Genomic DNA, 23367 nt, shown 5'->3' with positions numbered 1-23367 from the left:
TGAAATTTGAATGCAGTGCAGAGTTTTCACCTGAAGATGGCACAACTCTGACAGTTTTAGGCAGACTTTAAATTTTAACTAAGATGCACTGAAGTGCCAAATTATTGACTACACGTGTCTACAGCAAGATTAGACACTTGTTTATATCCTTTAGCAAAAAAATAAATAAAATTGATTTGATGGTGACTTGCTCTTTAAAATCTGTAACCTAGTAAAGTGAGGAATGATTTAGCACGGGAGCAGCAGGAGTAAAATGTCTTTTAAATCTTATTTTAATTTAAATGACCTCAGATTTTTGAAGTGTGTTAATAATAATAAAAAGTTGTTTAGAGTTTCAAACCACAAAGACTCGCATATAAGCATTTACATCAACTCAGTGTAGTTTCTTAATTTTCGCTCTTGTTTTCAGTTTGTTTTTGTTTATTTTTCATTATTCTCACCATTATCATCGTCTGTTTTTGAGGTTTAGTCGTTTGCATCAGTAATTTTAAAAGTTTGGGCTGATTTTCTTTAAAAACTCACCGACTTTTCGTCGCTGATGCTCAGTCGTTTATCTGTGTGTATCGCTGCAGACCGTCGGCCTGAAAACCGGGGTGAGTCTGCTGCGGTTCACCGGGTCTGCAGCAATACCGTTCTCCTCAATTACGGATTTTCTCCGATGACCATAAACATAACAAGAGTTAGCGTCTTGTGACGTCAGCACGCACGCAGTGTTTGGTTTCCGCGCCGAACCAATATGGCATCGAGCAGTCAGGGCAGTAAACCGGGTGAAGAAGCGGTGGATGAGCGGATGGAGACGGACAGGTCGATGATGAGGTCAGACAGGTAATAAAGAACCTGATGGAGGAAGGTGTGTTCGACACGCGCCGGTTTCAGCTTTGCACGAGCTCAGTCAAGCCGCTAACGCAGTTAGCCTGTTAGCTTAGTGTGTCAGCGTGGCTCCGCGAAGAACAAAAGGAAAACAAAAAGCTGGATAAATAACTAAAATCACAACGAAACTTTAGTCCAGATGGTTACAGAACTTCCCATCTTCAAACAAACGTGTCTGCCATGTTAGTCATCTCTTTGTGTGACCGTTATTTTAATTTATTCACGCAGTTTTATTAAAAAAATAAACTCAAATCTTTCCTGTACTTCTTTCCTGTTTATTGACCAATATTCTGTTTTTCAGGGTTCATAGCAACAATTCGGCTTTGTCTAAATAATATCAACCATACTATTTATTGTGTAAAGTAACAGATTTGAATGTAACCTCAGCATCTGAACAAAAGTTCTAGTAAATTATTGTGTTATTTTATTAAAAATGGTAATATATCACTGTGGATGTTTTTCACAGTGAAGATGTTCTCACCTCTCATGCTGGTCACGGCTTCGTTTAGTTTTTTAAATTGTAAATATGTAAAAATGATCTGAAACTATAGTCGATGCCTGGAACATGTCTCGAACCCTTCTCGGTTTAGTTTCTGTGATCTGTAAACGATCACAGTTATAAAACCCGACTTAGAAAATGTGACATTTATGAATGGTGTGTGACTTCATCTGTGATTTTTCGTGTTTTCTTGCAATTTTCCGTCTCCATCCAGTTGCCAACAGTCCTATCCTAGTGAGAACATATCATTTAATGAGCTGCTATGTTTACAAATGCATTGAGGGAAGGTTTCTGCTTCTGAAGATGAACAGAAACTGGAGCCAGGTGATGAGAGCCTTACTCATGCGAATGTTGGCCACTCTGCATCATGTTGCATCCTGGGCAGCGTGTGATTTCCTGGGGAGAGGTGGCGAGTTTCCCCTTCCTCCCCCTCAAACACACCGACATAAAGGACTTCACTGTGGAGACGAGCTCACAGAGGAATGTTCTAGTCAATACGTTCCCTCTTCCTTCTCCACAGGACAACAACAACATATATGCAGGTGTTATTGTTTTACAGTTTCCCTTTTTGTCCTTTAACAGCATCACATCTGTGTTGATCTGCTTTTGGTCAAAATGACTCTTGACAGCGTGAGACCTGCAGATATGTTGAAATAACTAAAAAGCTGTAACTGGAGCAGCAGCAGGAGGTCAAATATGAGCTGCAAAAGGCTTTTCTGATGGCATAAGTAAAATGCTTTCTATGCTACAGATGAACTTATGGTTTAGGTAAATAATCTCCATTTAGTTCCAGAGATGCTTCGATTCTGGTTTTCAGTGCCGACTCCGACTTTTGTACAAGTCTGACCTGCGAATAATGATTTTAGTCCTTTTCTGATTAATCACTGTTGCCACTTTAAATGTTCTTCTAAATAATATAAATATGATTCTGAAAACCAGACCTCGCACGAGGAGGGTCTATTATTGTTAGCGCGAATCAGACTTTAGCCGTGGTGAGTTCACAGATCGGACAAAGTGTCGGATTTCTTTGCTGCTGGTCTGATCACGGACAAAACGGATTTTCCTGAATCACAGATTGAACCGATTACGCTGAATTAGAATCACGTATTTCAATGGAATTCTTTATATTTTTGAATTTGGACTTTTATGTTTGTGTTTGTTTCACGAAGAAATTGAACTATTTGTGTGCTTTTCATTCTAGAGCCGTCCATAAAAATGCTGTTTTTAGATAAAGTTGACGACCAATCCCAGGTTAATTAGAGTTGACTGAACTGGAGCATAAAGGTCGCTGATGTTCCTGTCTCCATCTCCAGCGGTTGTGGTGATGGTTCCTTCTGCCTGTCGAATCGCGTGCCTCGCTGCCCTTTGACCCCTTCGTTGACTCCACGTAAACGGACCACGAGCCAGTCTAAGACTGAGCCTCCTCTTCTGAGGACCAACAAGAGGACCATCTACACCGCTGGCAGACCTCCCTGGTACAACGTCACCGGGACCACCTTCAAAGAGGCCTTCGTCATCGGTGAGAGCAGAACGACCGTCGTCTGATTCACAGTTCACTCAAATCCTCCATGAGGAGCATGCATCGTTCTTCTAAGCATGGAAGAACACAGATCCGTGTTTTATAGCATCATCATTGGTATTAAAACAAGTTAAATGTGTGGTGCATAAATGGGATTAAACACGGTACGTCTATTAGAAGCTTTATGGCTTAACTCTTCCATCTTAGTCAGCAGGTGCGTCGATTCGCTCAGTCGGGAATCTTAAAGCTTCACCGTGCTCCGGCCGATCTGCACAGTAAAGTATCTGCTTCGGCATGAGTCCCAGCAGCAGTAAAATGTGTCTGATGTTCATGGAGTCACCGTTCCGTGGAAAAACTCATCAGAGGAGCGGGAGAGGTGGACATTACCTTTATTCTGCAATCTGTTATTGTCACTGGCCCGCAGTAGCTGGCGACAATTTCACACTCCGCTGTCCCGAGGCTCCAGTTTAAAGGACCAGAGTCGCGTAAGAGAGCGTGGCCCCAGAGGCAAAGGAGAGCTGCAGTGAAGATTGGTGCAGTAGAGAAGGGAGTGAGGTGCTGGGAAACAGAAGGATTAATGACCAGGTAGGGGTTGAAACCCTTATCCAGAGGTGGCTGCTGCATCGATGACGAGCTGCTTTTATCCAGAATTCTTGTTTAAACCAGTTTTCACTGCAGGACGACAGCAAACAGTCTAAGAGAACCCGATAAAAAGTTTTTTTTAATTTAATTACACATATTTTGCAAGTTGGAATGGGTTTGTGCAGCATCCCAGATCCGAGCCAGAACCACTAACACCTGAACAGCAGTGCAGTTTTCCTGTTTCCTCATCTCCAAGTCGGCTGTTTTGACCTAAATGATTCTTATCAGAACAGAAAACCCATCCAGATGCTTCACTCAAGAGTAGTTTATGTCACATGAGTCGCTCTGGAAGCTGCACACACACACACACACACACACCCCTTTTCCTCACCGCCGTGCCAGTGGCCCAGTTCCTGAGGGATTCCCAGAAGGGTGACAGGTGACTCCGGTCTAACTTTTGTTGCTTTTATTTATCAGTTTTTTGCAGCCTTTGGCTGCAGCAACCAGAGAAAACCAACCAGACAAAAGTAGGCGCGGATGTGGCTCATAGAGCCGGTCAGGACCGGTTTTTTTACAGAGCAGTTATTCGGCTCCATACAGGCTTTCTTGGTTTGTTGTGAACTTTGCGGCTCTGCACGCTTGTCCTCGTTAGCTGGAAGCAGTGATATCCCCTTTCCTGCTCCTGCAGGTCTGTGTGGAGGAAGTGCATCCGGGAAAACCACCGTGGCCAATAAGATCATTGAAGCCTTGGACGTTCCGTGGGTGGTTCTGCTTTCCATGGACTCCTTCTACAAGGTAGAAAACCCGGCTGACAGAACTTGAATTAAAAATGTAAAGAAGAGCTTTGATCAGAAAGATGGTGCTGGATTATTTATTTATTCATCCGGTTTTCCTAGAGAGTTAATTAGCTTCTGATTAGAAAGCAATAGCTGGTTTAAAATCACGTCCTGCTGGGTTTTGAGATCAGTAATTCTTTTCTACCTTCCTGTTGCTGATTGCTGCATAACTGATCAAATCCAGTTTTACATCACAGCCCGATCCTCTGAGACCAGAATTCAGTGATTTATTTATTTATTTTTCTGGTTCCTTTTTCAGAAACAATCCATCCCTGCACTGGTTTTACTGGTTTTAGTCTCTTTTACCTGAACAGTAGAAAATGAGTCAGGAGGGTTAATTGTTTTTTTAATTGCTGGAAACCTTTTAATTTGAAGGTTTGCAGTATTTTATTTTCCCATGATTTGAGTAAAAAGTACTTTAATTTCGCAGCGCCGCCCTCTTGGGCCACCAGGGAATCCGTCAGCGCATTTAGTGGGTGGGGTAAGACTCTGGGAGGGGGTGACCAACTCTTTAACTGTGGAGGTCAATTTGAACAAAAAATACAGAATCAGCTCTTTCTGTTCTGCTGGTTTGCTCGAGAGGGGAAAAGTCACACAAATAACCTTCATAATAAAAGTCCTAACATTATATTTTTAGAGACAGACTAGGGTAAACAATGATGTGGTCCGCGGATCCTTCCTTGTTTAGTGCTCCTCCTCCTCTGGTGTTTCTGACAGCTTAATCCTCTCAGGTGCTGAATAAAGAGCAGCAGGAGCTGGCTGCTAAGAACGAGTATAACTTCGACCACCCAGACGCCTTTGACTTCGAGCTGCTGGTCAGCGTCCTCAGGAAGCTGAAGAAGGGCAAAAGCATCAAAGTGCCGGTGTACGACTTCACCAGCCACAGCAGGCGCAAAGAATGGGTAAAAACTCACCAACTACGTCTGTTATAAAGAGCTGGGATGAAACGTTACTGATGGACTTGTTTCTGTTTGGTTCATTACTTTATTTTTCCCTTTCTGGTCAGCCTGCAGCTGAGGTCCAAAGCAAAATTATACGAGAATCCTTATAAGTTTATAAATATTGTGCATCATGGAACCGTAAAAACTTTCTGGAAAAGTAATTTCCACTTATGACCTAAAATTTCATTTAGTCTTTTAATTAAAAACCTTTTACTTTGAAAAAGTTGGGTGAGACAGTAAAAGTTATGATATATTGTAATATAATATTATTAATGTTAAAGGATTTTATTAATATTAGTGTAGCAAAGATTGGAAATATTCTATTTAAGTTTTTTCCGCTTATGTTCCGAGTTTGCCTCAGTGAGATTACCTGCTAGTTTAAACAGGGTATCCATGGGTCCTTAAAAAGTCTTAAAAGGTTTTAAATTTGCTTTTTCAAATTTAAGGCCTTAAAAATCCTTAAAATTTACAAATAATCCTTAAATACAGTTTCCAAAGGTCTAAAATTATCGAAGACCCAATAAACAAGATTCTTTTGTTTCTATAAAATTTGGTGAATTTCTAGTTACCGTTCAGCATTTGTTGTGTGTGATGTTGCGTAAGCGGAACCGTACACATTCAGTTGGTTGTGAAAGGGGGCTATTTTTAGATGAGCACATTAGCTGGTTAAGCTAGTGGGAGCTTGTGCCATGGAGAAGTGCAAGTTTAATGGTAACTGGAGGGCGAATCCCACGTTTGTGACGTGGTTTGCACCGGTTCCAGGCAATAACTGGAAATTATAGCTTAAATTTAATTTTAAAAAATTGCTTAAATTTGGTCAAAGTGTCCTTAAAAAAGGTTGTTAAAAAGTCTTAAATTTGGCTCTCTTAAACCTGCAGATACCCTGATAAGGGAATTCCTTAAAGTGGCACATCGTTTTTACTGTTAATCTCTGGAAATATTCATTGAAATGCTGAAAATGAATAAAACGATGCCCAGTAGTTGATAAATACCGGCGCCTTTGTAACATATAACCATTATAATCAGGTCTAAAATACATGGGAGTGGGTCTAAGTCTCTGGGCGACGCCATGTTTCCTTCTACGGGAGCTTGTGAGGACAAAAATGAGTTTACTGATTTGTGACAAACAGTCACAGAAGTTTCACCATCCATAAATGCTGTTTTACATGTTGACCTCTTCACTCGTTGGTGATGAGAGAGGCTGATGTGCTGTCATTTTGCCGGAGGTTGAGATCCCGTGGATTTTTGACCCTAAAGGCTAGGGACGTCCCGATGCAACTTTTTCACTTCCGATATGATACCGATATCGCAGCCTTCCGTATTGACCAATATCAACCCAATAGGATATCAGCACAAATCAAACATACTTTTACCTGTTTCATAGTGTGGAATGTATGAAAGGCTGATCAAATGGTATTACTCAATGGGAGAACAAGTGCCAATAACAGTAAGTATGAAAAAAAATGACCTTGTTTTTAACCATTGGTTGCAAAAATGTGAACCTGAACAGACCGCTTGTATCAGAGATTTTGATGCAGTTCGATATACTCAGATACACAGTTTTTGGGCCGATATCAAATGACTTCCGATATCGAAATGGGACATCTCTACTAAAGGCCATCCGTTGGTGAGGTCTTAAGCCTAATTTATACTTCTCCGTCAGCTCCACCAGGGAAAGACATGCACGCACGGACTGAGATGCTTTGCCCTCATACTTCTCGTCTCCTGGGGAGTGTTGCAAAGCAATTCCCCGCCAGGACAGCAGAGGGCGTAGCGCTGTTCTGTGGTATCCTGTCGTATCCGGTCCAAGATAGTGTGTTTATATTGTGTATTTAAGAGACTTTTTAACACGGACAAATTTGTCCCTCATTCTCCTCCACCTCTTCATACACTCGCCACCTCTAAACCCACGTTTCCCATCATTTGTGTCCACGAATAGAATTCTTGCTTGCTTTTCTCTCCTCCAGTCACGGGGGAATTAAACGTTCATATTTTGGAGCTTTTCCACGAGGTATTCTTCAAGCTGCTCCATCGTCTGCCGCTAGATATCCTTGGCTCTCTTTGTTTTTGAAAGCGCAATGGCGGCGGTGTAGACGACAGCTGTGTCCTGACCAGTCGCAAGCATGCGTTCTCCGTCTTGACGGACGGATGTTTAGAAAAGAGAGATTGACTCCGTCTGTCCTTGCGAGGGCTCTCCAGCAGGCTCGCAAGGATGGATAATGGCGTTGCGTGCGTCCGTCCATCCCGACGCAGACGTAGAAGTGTAATTTAGGCTTTATTCAAACACAAAAATACCGCTTGCTTGCAAAAATGTAGGTATGTGCTGCCCCCTATCGCCGGGTAAAATAAATACACACTGTCACTTTAAGCATTGTGTCAGGGTTTAAAAGCCACACTTCACACCTTTTTTGTATTTTTAAATCATTGTCTTGAGCCAGTTAGTGCTAAATGGCTCTTTACAGGGTTAATGACCATCCATCCCCTGTGGCCAGAATATTCCACCTGCAACTTCAGATTGGTGGGCTACTCTGTTGGGACGTACATACCTGGCACTGCAGTCCAGTTCCAGCATGTTTCCTGTGTGTTTTAGATCCCGAACACGGCTGATTTGTTTAATTTAGTGATGAATCACTCCTGTAGACACTAATAAATGCTGGGAGCCGCTTCAGCTGTTAGATGAAGGTATTAAAAAGACGTACGCCCAGCCAGGAGGTCGGTTTTCCTTCCAGTTCTACAAACAGACACTAGGGGGTGCTAAAAGAACGCACAAACTGCCAAGTCTCTCTTTAAAAATCTCCAGATGATTTAGTTTTGAGAAATGATAGATGTATGGTTGTTTGGGTCAGGTCTTGATGTTGGACTAAGCTGTTTGGTGAACTCTCAGCTGTCACTGCTACAAATTTAGCTCAATAAAAAAAATGGAGTTAAAAAATGTTTTAGGTGAAATTGATGCAAAAAGGAATGATTTTTAGACAAGCTCCTGCTGAGATACAGAGTTTAGTCCATAAGACACTTACCCTAAAATGCAGCAACAGGCAACCCCCCCCCCCCCCCAGATGTTTTTGTAGGTAATAAAAATGAAAACTAATTTCTGAACGGGATGAGATTACTGTAACGGTTAGACGTCCCCAATGCCTCGGCGGATGTTATTAGTCGTCTGAATTGGTGCCAGCTGAGATGCTAATTATTGAGGATTTAGTGTTCAGCACATTAGCCACCAAAGGAAGGAGCGTCCGGCCCACGCCGCTGCGAGGAATCAATCTCTTAGTGTAGCGCGCTGACATCTCACTATTTCTTTGCGATGTAATTTCATGGCTGAGCGGCGGAGCGCCTCGCGGGAGATCGGCCGGCCTGACTCGTGACTCTGGAATCGCTTTATGGGTTTTATTGTTCTCTGATGGATGTAATTAAGTCTCAGATCCAGAGAGGTGTCAGATGTGAAGGCCAACCAGCTGCAGGCTTGTGGAAAACTCACTGGTGGATTTCTGTATGGACAACAAGCCGTTTTTTTAAACAGATAAAATAAACAAGTCATTAAATGCGTTTTTCTCTCCTGTTTTATTTACCATTTCAGTCCTGGAATAAAGTTTGTTAGAGGAAATTAAAGAATCCAATAATAAAAAGTCTGTTTTTCAGCACCAAGCAGTCGGGCTTTCCTGTAAAGATTCAGCCATCCAGCCTTCAGAGTTTGAGTCAACTCCTTTAACCCTCCCACTGTCCTAATGGGTGACCCCATGAGGAAAGTTGACCATTGAGCAGGGTTGATGGTTTATCCCTTGGGTCCACGTGGCAGGAGTGAGCACCACCACCCTGCCACATGGACCTCAAGGGATAAACCATCAATCCTGCTCAATGGTCAACTTTCCTCATGGGGTCACCCATTAGGACAGTGGGAGGGTTAAAATGGTTCTGTCAACCTTAATGTTCATGATTCTGTTTTTGTTTTGTTCCTTTTGACAGAAAACCGTTTACGGAGCTAACGTGGTCATCTTTGAAGGCATCTTGGCATTTGCCAACAAAGAGCTTCTTAAGGTAAAGAGGGCTCTCATTCAACTGGATTTCACTCTGAAGGAAACACTTTAAAGGGGTTTCTGTGTGGTGGATAGCTCTCTTTAACATCTACAGCGATCGGTTCTTTTCCACCAAAGAGCTAGCAGCTAGCCACAAAGCAACGTAAGCATTTCTAATCAAAACTTTCACAGCAGTTCCTGCATATCTTGATTTTCCAGCCTTTCAGTTTTTTAAATTATATGTTTCTTCCAGCAGAATTGTTCTGAAAGTCCATCCAGTCGTGCTGAATCAGCTCCTAATGTTGACTTTAGTTTTAAATGCAATGAATGTTTTTGGATGAGAGGCATTTAAATATGGCAGAAAGTCATCGTAACCTGTCCTACTCAGGCTAGCCGTGTGCTTGTAATGCTAACACCTAGCTCAGCTGCTAATCAGTTAAGTCATGTTAACAGACCAAAGCTAATAATTATCCCTAAATAAACAAATGTCTTTATTGTTATAGAGCCACAGTGAAGCTATCAGGCTGGCGGTGTGTCACACCTAAAAGGGTCCGGGTGGAAACGAGCTCTCTGCTCTGTTTATGACAGAATGTGATGACTGTGCCATCTCTGCTTTGGCAGCTTGTCGACACATCCAGAAACTTCACGATTTTGTGTCTTCACATCTCCACGGGTGTTTACATTTCTTTCAGGCTTGAATTTCGCCGCAGAAATGTTCCCTTTTACGGTTTGCAGCTTCATGCAGGCACATCCTTGTTGTGTTTTTATGCTGAATTAGACATCGTGAGCGTGGCTCTTGGGCTTTATTTGTGAAACGCAGCCATCTTTGTCTCGGTGTGGGTAACATCTGCAGCAGCTGGTTAACCCTCAGGAGAACAGCTGAGCCCCTGTGGGGCTTCACATCGGTGCTTTTATACAGATGCTGCTGATGTCTCTGAAACCATCCAGGCGTCTTTGTTTGTGGAGTTTAACATCTAAATGTTCTTTGATTCTTTCTTTGTTCTGGCTGATTATTGAGCACATAACATGGAAATATATAAAACGTTTGTGAAGCAGAATTACTTGTTCATTTTAATCACAGATCGGACGCCCTCGATGCGTTACCTCTTATCACTTCTATTTATTCCTTTAGACGTGTAAATGATCAGATGTAATGTAAAGTTTCAAGAGTTTATGTAGCTGTTTTAGCCTCGAAGACTTTAAGCAGGGTGTCTGCGGGTCCTTAAAAAGTCTTAAATTTGCTTTTCCAAATGTAAGGCCTGTAGCGTTGACAAATGGATTATTTATTTGTACTTATGACCAGGAAGATGTGATAGTCTATATAAATATAAAATATGACCTTGCTTGATCTTTATTGTAAATATCAGAAGATTATAGGATTTTTGCTTTATTAAGTAACTATACGCACTTCATTTTGATTCAGAAAAGAGTCAGGTTTATAATAGTAAGAAATTATTTTATTACAATTAAGATTTTCTGTGATTGGATGGAGCTAAATGTGATGAAGGCTATGTGCTAATGTGATGTAGGTCAGAACTTCCGAATCTCGGAGAGTGGCGTCTCCGGATGAAAAAGAATTTGGTTTGCGCTAAACTATGAAGTTGTTATCTTTCATAAACACATCAGACACAATCTGTCATGTCTACTTCACCCGTTTTAAGAGACCCTCTTGGTGGATTTGAAAGTCACAGGGGTCGGCTGACCGCTGGCACCAGAGGGCTGTAGAATACCGTGGTACCGACTCTTCAGTCCAGAGGTGTCTTGGGTCACGACAGCTGGATGGAACCGTGCGTCTGGAGGACTCTTAAGGAGTCTAATAATAATAATATCAGCTTAGTTCTGCAGGAACTGTTTTGCTGTCTCAGCTTTGTAGGTGCAAAAAGGTTTTGAAGACGTGTCAAAATCTTTGATGGTTAAAGAGGTTGCGACAGGAAGCTTTCTCTAGAACTAACGAATCACTCAGCATGATCCAGTTTTAAGGTTTTGATGTTATGATTTGCACAGCCAATCAAAGGCTGGCAGCTTGGGAGATGTTACCAAGACAACTCGGAAACACACCTTCTTTGATATCGGATGTTCTGACTGGTTTAAAAGTCTCTATGTGTTGGAGTTTAACTTATCCGTACTTGTTATTGTGTGAGCGCAGATGTTATGGACCTGTCGTCTAAACCTGCTGAACACACTGCAGTGGTAGACATAACATGACATTTCATCCATTGAGCACTGATTAATGAAGCATTTCATTATAATATGATTGTAAGTAGTAATAAACAACTTTTATTTAATGATTATCGAGATTATAAGTCATAGAAGAAGTTCACATTGATTTAGGAAATCATTCTTGATTTTATCACTTGATTCGAGCTGGAGTTCTTTTTTCGTTGGAGGAGACAGATGGGACCTTGGGAAAGAAAGTTATTGTTTATCTTTCAGAGCTGCAGAGTCTGTGAGCCCCAGCTGGTACGAAGTCTGGCTCATTTAACGGGAACACATGCAGTGTTGTCTCCTTTCTGACCAGATGTTGAATAGATGTTGAAAGGTCAGACTGTACCTAAACTGACCATTGCTGGACGTTACAGGCCTTAAAAATCCTTAAAAATGACAAAGGTCTTAAATTACCAAAGATCCAATAAACAAGATTCTTTTATTTCTATAAAATTTTTGTGAATTTCTAGTTAGTGTTCCGCATTTGTTGTGTACGATGTTGGCGTAAGCGGAACCGTACACATTCAGCTGGTTGTGAAAGGGGGCTGTTTTTAGATGAGCACATTAGCTGGTTAAGCTAGTGGGAGCTTGTGCCATGGGGAAATGCAAGTTTAATGGTAACTGGAGGGCAAATCCCACGTTTGCGACGTGGTTAGCACCGGTTCCAGGCAATAGCTGGAAATTATAGCTTAAATTTAATTTTTTTAAATAGCTTAAATTTGGTCAAAGTGGCCTTAAAAAGGTCTTAAAAAGTCTTAAATTTGGCTCCCTTAAACCTGCAGATACCCTGTTAAAATGCACGAGAAACGGGATTCGGCGGTAGAGGATGTGGGATCGGTTTTTAATAAAGATGCTTTTGATGGACAGATCTGTATCTATCTATACGAGATTGTCTTTATAGCAGATGAGTCCTGCTGCACCGCCCTGTGTGTGGGTGTGTGTGTGTGCTGGACTGTGGTGATAAGGCCCAGAGCCTCTCCTGGGACCATCTATGATGCTGATTACTCTCTTACTGGGTAATAACAGCTGCTGTCGGCTGTGATTGATTGTGTTTTGTGTCCATGCATGTAGCTGAAGTCAGTCACGGCTGCAGACCTGCTCTGCTAATAGCTGTTATGCTAATAGAGCGGTCCGCCGGCTGGGGGACTGGAGACGCCGCACCTGTATCGTTGTAATATTTAACATTAATCTACTAAATAAGTTTGGCTCGCTGTGAGGCGGCGATGCAGGTTTTTATGTTTGTGAGCTGATTGGATGAAATGTGGGCGTTTGTTGTTAGCACGTTTTCTTTAACAGAGTCGTACTTTTCACAATTCAAGAAACATTATTAACCTGATAAGTCTGGTGCCTTGTATCCATCCAGTAATACATGATAACAGAGATGCACTGATATGAGAATTTACGCCGATATCGTAGCTTCCTGGTAGCTTTAGTGGACCTTTGTGGCCAAATGCTCTTCCTTTTGGGGCCTTTGATGCTCGAACACATTTCATGTTTTACTGCCAAAGCCTCCTGTCTCCAGCCAAGAGTCTGCTAGTGGTTCATAACACCGTTGTCTTCTTGTCTCGCTGTCCCAGCTTCTGGACATGAAGGTGTTCGTGGAAACCGACTCTGACATCCGGCTGATACGGAGGCTGAAGAGGGACGTTTCCCAGCGTGGTCGGGACATCAACGGCGTCATCAAACAGTACAATAAGTTTGTGAAGCCGTCCTTCGAGCAGTACATCGAGCCCACGGTGCAGGTTGCTGACATCGTGGTTCCTAAAGGTCCGTGTCTTGTTTGGGACCGATTCCGCTTATCGATAAATCTGCTTTTTACTGCAGCTCTTTTAATTATGTAAGGTGCCACATTTCTGTTTTACTGAGATCTCTGGGGACTTCTGGTGCTTTTCCTGCAGGTGGAGAGAACTTTGTAGCTTTAGATCTGATCGTTCAGCACGTCCACAGTCAGCTGGAGAAGGTAAGGATTCCCGATAGTTCCTCACCTGATAGTTTTCTTTGGTTTACATCTGTGGAGTTTTCTGGTTGCTGTTTCAGCGGCTGATGAAAGAAACGCTGCTTTTCCCCCAGAGTTTGTGCTTCCTGCTGCTACAAATAAGAAAAATACTGAATAAAGAGAGATTAATGGTGATCAGATTACCAGCAGCTGCTTTTGAATCCGAACCCAAGTGGGTTCAAAGAACTCTGAAGTCTCAAGCTGCATAGTTGGTGTGACTACATGTGAGCATGGTCTGTCAGGGGTAACTGGCACCAACAGCGCTGACCTGCATCTCCTCTAGCATATCGTAAATAATAACGTTCAACAAATTACTCCATATGACCTCAGACTGACATTTATTTATTGCCATTCCACATTTTCTAGTTACATAAACCAAAATCTCCTGATCCTCCATGTTTTAGATGCTCCAGCACGTCTGATGTGTCCAGGGGCACCTCCAGAAAATTTTGATAGGGGTGGCCGGATGGAGCCAAATACATTTTTGGGGTTGCACACCAAATTGGTTCTTGTGGTAACTCTGGGAGAAATTAGCCTGTGGCGATATATTGCATTGCACCTTTATTCATTTTTATTAAAATAACAGTACATATCCAAAGCACTTAACTTAAATTTTCCAAACACAAACATTTTGGAAAATTACATTTCAGTTATTTAAAATGTTTTCCCAAATTTAATTTAAAAATATATTTGTTTAGGTTTATTCACCTGTGTTTCTGTGTTAAAAAAAAACAATAGAGATAAAAACCTTTATAAAATGGTGTGCAGCAGAAACATATGTATATATATTTTTTCAATTCAAATTCAAAAATACTTTATTAATCCCTGAGGGAAATTTGAGATTACAGATTAGGGAAATTACAGATTACAGATTAGGGAAATTTATTCTGATTATTTCTTTACACATTAATTGTAATATTTTATTTTGTTTTACAATTATGTCTTGAATAAACAAGATTAATATATGGTTTGACTGAACATTAATATGATTTGTTAACACTGGCCTTTCCTGGGGGGGCCAGCAATTTTCTAGAGGTGGCCGTAACCACCCCTGGCCACCCCTTGGGGGCACCCTTGTATGTGACTCAGCAGCTGAATTAAAAGTCTTCCGTCAGACCAAAGGCTGAGCAGCCTCAAAGCCAGGCGACTAGGCTGACTTTAGGCTAGTCTGAGTAAGACCTCATGCTCATTTCATCCATTCAAAGTGTAATAAGTATAAAACAACTTTAACAAATCCTCATTGACTAAAGATTATTTTATAACCAAAAAACATTTAATTTAGTCCTTAAATGCAGCGTTAGAGCAGGGCAGCTTTACTAAAAAGGTTAAAACTTCATTATCCTCGTTGTCCACCCCGCCCCTCGCCTCTCTGCCTCCTTTCATTATCCCCTTTTCCTTTTGCACTTCAGTGACCTCAGTCCGACAGGTCTTTGGTGGTTGCCTGAGATTAATGGCGCTGTGAGGAGAGGAGAGGCGTCCTCCATCTTTCTTCACCTCATTCTTCTGTCATCCGTTCACTTTATGACCTACAACGAACTGCGATCTGCTCCATCTTCAACATATTCATCCACGGCCGCCAGCGGACCTCGTCGGTCTTCCTCGCTGCACGACACACACCCTACGTCGCACGGACCGGGCGTCTCCACGTGTCCTCATTTAGCTTTTTGCGTGACTTGATTTTAAAATAATAACCCGTCTCCGTGGTGATGCTGGAACAGAGCTAGATAGTTTTGTCCTCTGCTGCTGTGCAGAAGGAACGGTGAGCACATGATTTTTACCAAGGAGAGGTTTTCCACGGGTCAGACTTTTATTTCTGCTGGTAGAAATGAACATTTTGTGTTTTATTATTTTTCCTCCAAAGGAAGAAAAAAGAAAATACTAGAACAGTGAAACTGTCATTTGTTTTTTAAGACCAGACCGATTCTGGTTTTGAGAGCTGATACCAGTTTCAACTCTTAACATCCCGATACCACAATGATTTTGATTATCTCAAAGAGCTCTAAATCTGATTAATATTGAAATTATGATTCTTCATCGTGAAAAATCCATTCCTGCTTGTGTGAAGTGGTGCTAGAGGTGATGAGTTACTGGATTCATGGAAAATGTTGGATTTTTTTTTATTAGAACTACAAAAAAAAAATCGCAAAAACTTCAGATTTACTGAATATTGGCCAATACCGATCACCTGCAAATATTAGTTTTTCTGTATGATTCAGTGTCTTATTAAAGTTGGAACAGAACAATTAAAATTAAAATCCAGTGTTTTATTCGTTAGAAGTATTATGGTTCATAAATTAGTGCTAATAACTAAGTATGAATAATACTATTGAGGTTTGTTACACATTTAAATTCAATTCAGTTCAATTCAAAGATACTTAATTAATCCCAGAGGGAAATTAGAGTTTCAGTACACACAATTCTGAGATCAGACATACATACATAGGCATAGACACATGACAAGAATTGGTGGCTGTGGTCATTCGCAACCCGAGTCGCGCTACCTTAATAGAGATAAGAGGGTTACATGAGGATTGAGTCAGGTGGAGGGAAAAAAAGGCACTTTTCTCCACAGGGAGGGCAGCTTTGCTAAGCAAAAAACACCTCAGACAGAAATGCAACAGACTTCAGACATCACACAACATAAGTGTCCACTAGGTGGGGAGGTAGGGTTGGGGACTCTCCACACGTCAGTGCATGCAGCCACGATAAGCAGCGCTCGTCACCTCCGTTTGGACGGGGGGGGGGGGGGGGGGGGGGTCGTTGGGTTTAGATAGCACAGTGACTCTGGAATGATTCAACGGCCTTTACCGGTCACAGTCCCGCCCAGGCTGTGATAGGGAGACAGAGTTGCCATGGTGACAGCAGCATTCCACATTTCTTCTGAGGGAGAGTATTCACTTAAGCCTCACAGGCTCAAGGGCACTAGATTCAGATAAGAATTTGTTTAGGGCCAGACAGAGATAATTTCCTCTCTGTCTTAAAGTTCCGTTGGTCCTCAACCCCTCTCAATCCCAATAATGGCGTAAATTAATCTATCCCAATCCATGCTGTCCCGTTAACTCGCTCCTTGATGGAATCCACCTTCGGTGCCAGGGTCTGAATCTCAGCCAAAGTCCCAAGCTTTCGACTCATCTCGACAATTATGAGTTTGTGCATTCACAGTGCGGTGTAATCCGTCCCTGAGCTCCGGGATTGAGCCAGGATTCCTCGACAGCTCATTAATTTTCCAGTAAGCCAGGTAACCGCTCAGGCCGAAAAGCAAGAAACTTGACACCAACACCACGAATATCCAGACGTTTTCAGAATCCTCTACAGACAGTTGAGAGAGGCAGATCAGGTTCCACTGTTTCCAGGAGTCCATGATATACCCAGCTGGCTCTGTCCCAGAGGGGCAACCGGAAGCCCCTTCTCCCGTTCTCATTGTTGAAAACATTTTGTCAATCGCGTTGAGAGACCAACTGACCAGGTCCATTTTAATAATTTCCAGTTTCCAGAAAAAAGGCAGAAGCGCCGTACACCCATAGAGCCTTGGGAAAAGATAGGGAGGAGAGGAGGAAAACAGAGTCTGTACTCTCCAAGAAAATCCGTCCTTATGATTTGGCATTTTTTTATTTAAAGAGCAAGTAACCCCCAAATCAACTTATTTCCCTGATAAACTATATAAATGTGTGTCTAATTGTGCTGCAGACACATGTAGTCAATATTTTTGTACTTTAGTGCATTTTAGTTAAAATTTACATTTTCTGCCTAAAATTGTCAGTGTTGTGCCGTTGTCAGGTAAAAACTCTGCACTGCATTCAAATTTAAATCTTCCATCACTATTGGCTAAGAGGTACCTTAGAACGTTAGCTGGTACTATATGATCTCACAAGTCACAATGTTGTTGTAAGCCTGTGTGTGTGTGTGTGTGTGTGTGTGTGTGTGTGTGTGTGTGTGTGTGTGTGTGTGTGTGTGTGTGTGTGTGTGTGTGTGTGTGTGTGTGTGTGTGTGTGTGTGTGTGTGTGTGTGTGTGTGTGTGTGTGTGTGTGTGTGTGTGTGTTGTTAGCGGCTCCGCCCTCTCGGTCTGCTAGGCAACAGCATTTGTTGCATTTTTCAAACAGGAAGTGGGAGTGGAGTAATACTCTGGTAGGGGGTGACTTGCTCTTTAAGTTTTTTATTCAGTTAAATTTAGTGCACACTTCAGTCAGATGGTGAATAAAATACTGTCACTGGGTTTGGGTTTTACCTGTTCAGAATTTAAAAAAAGTCTTTTTTAACTAACTGTTGGGCCTTAACGGGCCTTTTTTCATGAAATCACGTACAGATGTGAGCAAAACTAAAACAAAGTGGCGATACGAGGTTACACCTGTCAGTTTAAGGAGTAAAGTACTTAAATACGTTTCTTAGTTACAGAGAACTTTCAGGGATTCATTCAAACACTTTCTGCCAAAAACATATTTTTATTCCTGTTTAATCAATCAATCAGATTTTATTTATAAAGCGCTTTTCAAGCAAAGTGCTACTCAAAGTGCTTTACAGAATTAAAATGACCCCAAATTCTCATAAGTTTAAAAATATTAAAACACACACACACATATCAATAAAAATTTATATTCGGCTGAGTCCAGATGAGCCAAGTAAGGTAAGGCAAGGAACTGCCATCAGTGGAACCGTCTGCCCCGGCAGCATCAAGTCTTCCACACTAAGTCAAACTAAGTCAGTTTAAACCAAAAAAAGCAGCAGAAATTTGTGAATCCTGCAGATGAATCAATACGTTATTCAGTTTTTATTCTAACTTCATGTCCTGTCCTTCACAGACAGTTTATTTTCTCAAGTCCTTCATAAAATACAATGACGATAGGATCGCTACAATCTGATGTGTGATGCACTTTTACTTAGACACATGGCCAGGTGCTCAAAGACATTTGTTTTAAGTTTGATTTTCTGCCGTACTTCCCTCGTTCTCTAATGTTTCTCTCACACTGTGTGTGTGTGTGTGTGTGTGTTTGTGTGTGTGTGTGTGTGTGTGTCTCCCTGTATGTGCACGACCCATTCTCGCCTGGCTGAATGCTGTGTGACCGTTCCAGCGTGAGATCAATGTGAGGTATGACTGCCACTGCTTCATTTGACTATAACAGCACATTTAGAGCCACTCCTGCTTAATTCCTTCTGGTCGCTCATGAACTCAAACGGTTTCTGACTGAAATAATTTTCTGATGTGTGATTGGTCCATCATAGCTGAGACTCATAGACTCAATAGTCCCATTTAGGAGTTTTTCCTCCTTTGTTTTATTAAAATACACGATTTTGGTGCAGCAGTAGCTCAGGAGGTGGAGCGAGTTAATCGAAGGATTGTAGGATCGATCCTGGCTGCTGTAGTGTCCTTGGGCAAGACACTTGACCCGCCCTGCCTGATTGTGCTGGTCGGAGGGACCGTTGTTCAGCAGTCTCGCCTCTGTCAGTGCGCCTCAGGACAGCTGTGGCTACCTAGTAGCTCATCACCACCAGCGTGTGAATGGGTGGATGACTGGTTGTGAAGCGCCTTGGGGGTTGTAGACCCCTAAGGCCATTCACCATTTAAAAACGAACATTTCTAATAAAAGCTTTTGTACACAGAAAAACACCTGATGGGTTCTGTTAACATTGATGAAAGAGCTTCATCCTCCTCTTGTGAAGTGGAGATGACCTCTACCAGGAGCAGACATGCTTTTTCTGGCCCAGTCCCAACACTCTACGGTCTTCAGCCAAGTGCACTTAGAGGAAGTGCGCTATGAGGCTTTGAGTGTGTAGTACACAAGTGTGGTAATGATAGCTGACTTGAGACATTGAGCGTTGCGTCATCGACCACAGGGGATACCCGTCACTGTTTGTGCTACTTATAAAAATCTTTATTAACAAATTTTAGACAATTATTTGAGAAAATTTGCATTCTTTGCTATTCCCATTAAATCTTAGTCTAAGACATTCAGAGCATGAATAAATATCATAAATCATCTTAAAATGAACATCTTGAAAATCTGGTCTTCAAGCCCCGCCCATTCACCTGCCTGGCTGCCCCCCCTCCCTCACTTTGCTCAAAGTTCCACCCACTAACCTGGCTGAAAGTGTTTTAAGTGTTTACTAAGGGTGTTTCTCAATGCCAAGGAACCTCTCCTTGATGTCTTGGCCCCGCCCCGGTTGCCTAGGAGACACGTCATCAGGAGCCACCAAGATGTGTTCCAATGTTCATGTTCTACCGAGGCGTGTGTTCTCCGTTTGTTAGTCATTTAGCTAGCTGAGCAAGGATACACGGTAGGTGTCTTGTAGCCTAGCCTTGGTCAAAAATTACCCAGAATACACCACAGTATTTTCAAAAAGACGGCGGATCAGAAGCTGGCAGCTACTTCGGGGACAATTTTCAAGTTTAAAAGTAAGCCAGCTAATTTAAAGTCCATCCTTCCATCCATCCATCCATCCATTTTCATCCGCTTGTCCGGAGTCGGGTCGCGGGGGCAGTAGCCTAAGGCTAGAGGCCCAGACTTCCCTCTCCCCAGCCACTTGGGCCAGCTCCTCCAGGGGAATCCCAAGGCGTTCCCTGGCCAGGTGAGAGACATAGTCCCTCCACCGTGTCCTGGGTCTACCCTTAGGTCTCCTCCCGGTTGGATGTGCCCGGAAAACCTCACCAGGGAGGCGTCCAGGAGGCATCCTGACCGAATGCCAGAGCCACCTCAACTGGCTCCTCTCAATGTGGAGGAGCAGCGGGTCTACTCCGAGCCCCTCCCGAATGACCGAGCTTCTCACCCTATCTCTAAGGGAGAGCCCAGCCACTCTTCGGAGAAAACTCATTTCGGCCGCTTCTATCTGTGATCTTGTTCTTTCTGTCACTACCCAAAGCTCATGACCATAGGTGAAGGTAGGAATGTAGATCGACCGATAAATCGAGAGCTTTGCCTTCTGACTCAGCTCTCTCTTCACCATGACAGACCGGTACAATGTCCGCATCACTGTAGATGCAGCACCAATCCGCCTGTCGATCTCAGGCTCCAGTTTTCCCTCACTCGTGAACAAGACTCTGAGATACTTAAGCTCCTCCACTTGGGGTAGGACCTCATCCCTGACCCGGAGAAGGCATTCTACCCTTTTCTGAATCAAGACCATGGTCTCAGATTTAGAGGAGCTGATTCTCATCCCAGCTGCTTCACACTCGGCTGCAAACCGCTCCAGCGAAAGCTGAAGATCACGTTCTGATGAAGCCAACAGGACCACATCAACTGCAAGAAGCAGAGACCTGATCCTCAGGCCACCAAAACGGATGCCCTCCACACCTTGGCTGCGCCTAGAAATGCTGTCCATAAAGGTTACGAACAGAATCAGTGACAAAGGGCAGCCTTGACGGAGTCCAACTCTCACTGGGAACAAGCCCGACCTACTGCAGGCAATGCAGACCAAGCTCTGACACCGGTCATACAGGGATCTAACAGCCCGTATCAGAGGGCCTGGTACCCCATACTCCCAGAGTACCCCCCACAGTGCCCCCCGAGGGATGCGGTCAAATGCCTTCTCCAAATCCACAAAACACATGTAGACTGGTTGGGCAAATTCCCACGCACCCTGCAGGATCCTCCTAAGGGTATAGAGCTGGTCCAGTGTTCCACGGCCAGGACGAAAACCACATTGCTCCTCTTGAATCTGCAGTTCAACAATCCGATGGACCCTCCTCTCCAGAACCCCTGAATAGACCTTACCAGGAAGGCTCAGGAGTGTGATCCCCTGTAGTTGGAACACACCCTGCGGCCCCCCTTTTTAAATAAGGGGACCACCACCCCGGTCTGCCAGTCCTGTGGGACTGTCCCCGATGTCCACTCGATATCGCATAGCCGCGTCAGCCAACACAGCCCCACAACATCCAGAGCCTTAAGGAACTCCGGGTGGATCTCATCCACCCCCGGAGCCTTGCCATAAAGGAGCTTTTTAACCATCTCAGTGACCTCAGCACCAGAGATTTGAGAGGCCAACCCAAAGCCCCTAGACTCTGCTTCCTCACTGGAAGACGTGTCGGTGCGATTGAGGAGGTCTTCGAAGTATTCTGCCCACCGATCCACAATGTCCTGAGTAGAGGTCAGCAGCACACCGTCCCCACTTTAGATAGTGTTGGTAGCACACTGCCCCCCCCCCCCCCCCCCCCCCCACACACACACACACACACACGTAAGCGGAGGGAGGCTACCCTCTCATTCACTGGGGTAAACCCCAACGTACAGGCACTAAGATGAGCTGCAACTAGTATGCCCACCCCTGCTCGGCGCCTCTCAGTGGGAGCAACTCCAGAGTGGTAGAAAGTCCACCCCCTCTCAAGGAAACTGGTTCCAGAGCCAGAGCCATGCGTTGAGGTGAGTCCGACTATCTAGTCTGAACCTCTCAACCTCACACACCAACTCAGGCTCCTTCCCCACCAGAGAGGTGACATTCCATGTGCCAAGAGCCAGCTTCTGTAGCCAAGGATCAGACCGCCAAGATCCCCGCCCTCGACTATCACACACTGCACCCAACCCCTTTGGCCCCTCCCACGAGTGGTGAGCCCATGGGAAGGGGAACCCTTCCAGGCGCTCGCCAAAGTGCCCCACCTCCAGGCCTGGCTCCAGAGGGGCGCCCCGGTGACCCACGTCCGGGCGAGGGAACACGGTTTCCATTTATATAATTCATCATAATAGTCTTCGGGCCGCTCTTTGTCTGATCCCTCACCTAGGACCTGTTTACCATGGATGACATAATTTTTTTTTTAAGATCCAAAGAAGTTATCTATTGTTGGTTAGTCGCATAGTAGTTGCAGATTCTGTGGCTAGTGGGTAGTAACTCACTTATATTTTTTATTTAACAAACATATACACAATTTAAAAAGTAAAAGGCTTGTTATATATTTATATTGAAACTAATATGTATAAAATATAACGTTATCTCCCTTATCACGTGACGTTACGTGGCCGCCGCGGAAGCCACGGTCACGTGATGTAAGTCTGTTCCATTTAACCGTTTTCTTTGACCAAGGAAGGACAGTGTCCTCGTAAGCAAGGCGCCTGGCCTCGCAAGACATCGCCTCGCAAGACAAGGCGCCTGACATTGAGAAACACCATAAGTAATCGATTACATAGTAAAAATGGGCGTGGCCTCTAGAGACCACGTGCAATACCACAAACAAACAGCAGAGGGTGACGTCTAAGTGTCAGACTCTCCCAAAACACATGAACTCATGCAAAAGGGAATGAGTACATTTTCATTTGATCCCTAAATTGTCTTCAGTTGTGATCATTTCTACTTTATTGTCCAAATCCAAATCAAATTCCTTAGGAGTGAATTCCTGGTTGGAGTCTATGAATGCCCAAAAAATTAACTTTATTTTGTTTGTCTGCTTTAATGGTGTCTGTTTCTTGCAGCTGTGTTCACATGGCTCCACACCTGCTACCAGGTCTTCCACTGATGATTGAGTCTGTTTTAAGTCGACACATCAGAGGGTTTTGTCTACGATGTTTGTTAAATCACGTGGAAAATTACCTAGAAATGAGTAGAAAAAGATTTTTTTGGGACGAATCATCATTTGTAAATGTTGACATAAACATCAGAATGATGCGAAAAAGGTGCAGCAACTCCAGCTGCTCACATCTCTGCAGGATTAAACCAAGAATGTTTGATTTAAACTTCCTTTTGAATAAAAGTTAAACGGATTGTGCTCCTCAGAGCAGACCAGGAGGTTTGTTCAGTGTTGCTCAGCAGCAGTCAAACTGTTCTTTCTCTTCCTTTTCTGTTGTTTTTCTCTTTTCTTTCTGCGTCGTTTGAAACCTTGAATCTCACCAAACGAACCTTCCTCCAGAGGAAGCTCCGCTGGGACATGTGAGGCCCACTCAAAGCATGCAGCTTGGATCCACTCTGACATTTTTACACTGTTTTAACGTCTTC

At 43.3% G+C, this 23367-nt stretch overlaps 1 protein-coding gene across 2 annotated transcripts in view; it reads left to right on the top strand.

Annotated features, from left to right (window-relative positions):
- The first annotated feature begins 682 nt into the window (after nt 1-682).
- The window catches only part of si:ch211-243j20.2 (uridine-cytidine kinase-like 1), a 29230-nt gene continuing 6545 nt past the window's right edge, over nt 683-23367 (top strand). The window contains exons 1-8 of one of the 2 annotated variants that reach the window (XM_015947756.3): nt 683-825; nt 2683-2888; nt 4159-4265; nt 5038-5208; nt 9208-9279; nt 13040-13229; nt 13361-13422; nt 23282-23301. In XM_015947756.3, coding sequence (XP_015803242.3) covers nt 737-825; nt 2683-2888; nt 4159-4265; nt 5038-5208; nt 9208-9279; nt 13040-13229; nt 13361-13422; nt 23282-23301 — 917 coding nt within the window. In that variant the 5' untranslated portion in view covers nt 683-736. Of the gene's footprint in view, nt 826-2682; nt 2889-4158; nt 4266-5037; nt 5209-9207; nt 9280-13039; nt 13230-13360; nt 13423-18524; nt 18542-23281; nt 23302-23367 lie in introns of both variants that reach the window. The other variant, XM_015947757.3, reaches the window with a different exon arrangement.

Source organism: Nothobranchius furzeri, chromosome 2, assembly GCF_043380555.1.
Source record: "Nothobranchius furzeri strain GRZ-AD chromosome 2, NfurGRZ-RIMD1, whole genome shotgun sequence".
NCBI lineage: Eukaryota > Metazoa > Chordata > Actinopteri > Cyprinodontiformes > Nothobranchiidae > Nothobranchius > Nothobranchius furzeri.
The sequence above is the reverse complement of the archived record's forward strand: the minus strand, read 5'-3'. Positions and strand labels throughout refer to the sequence as shown.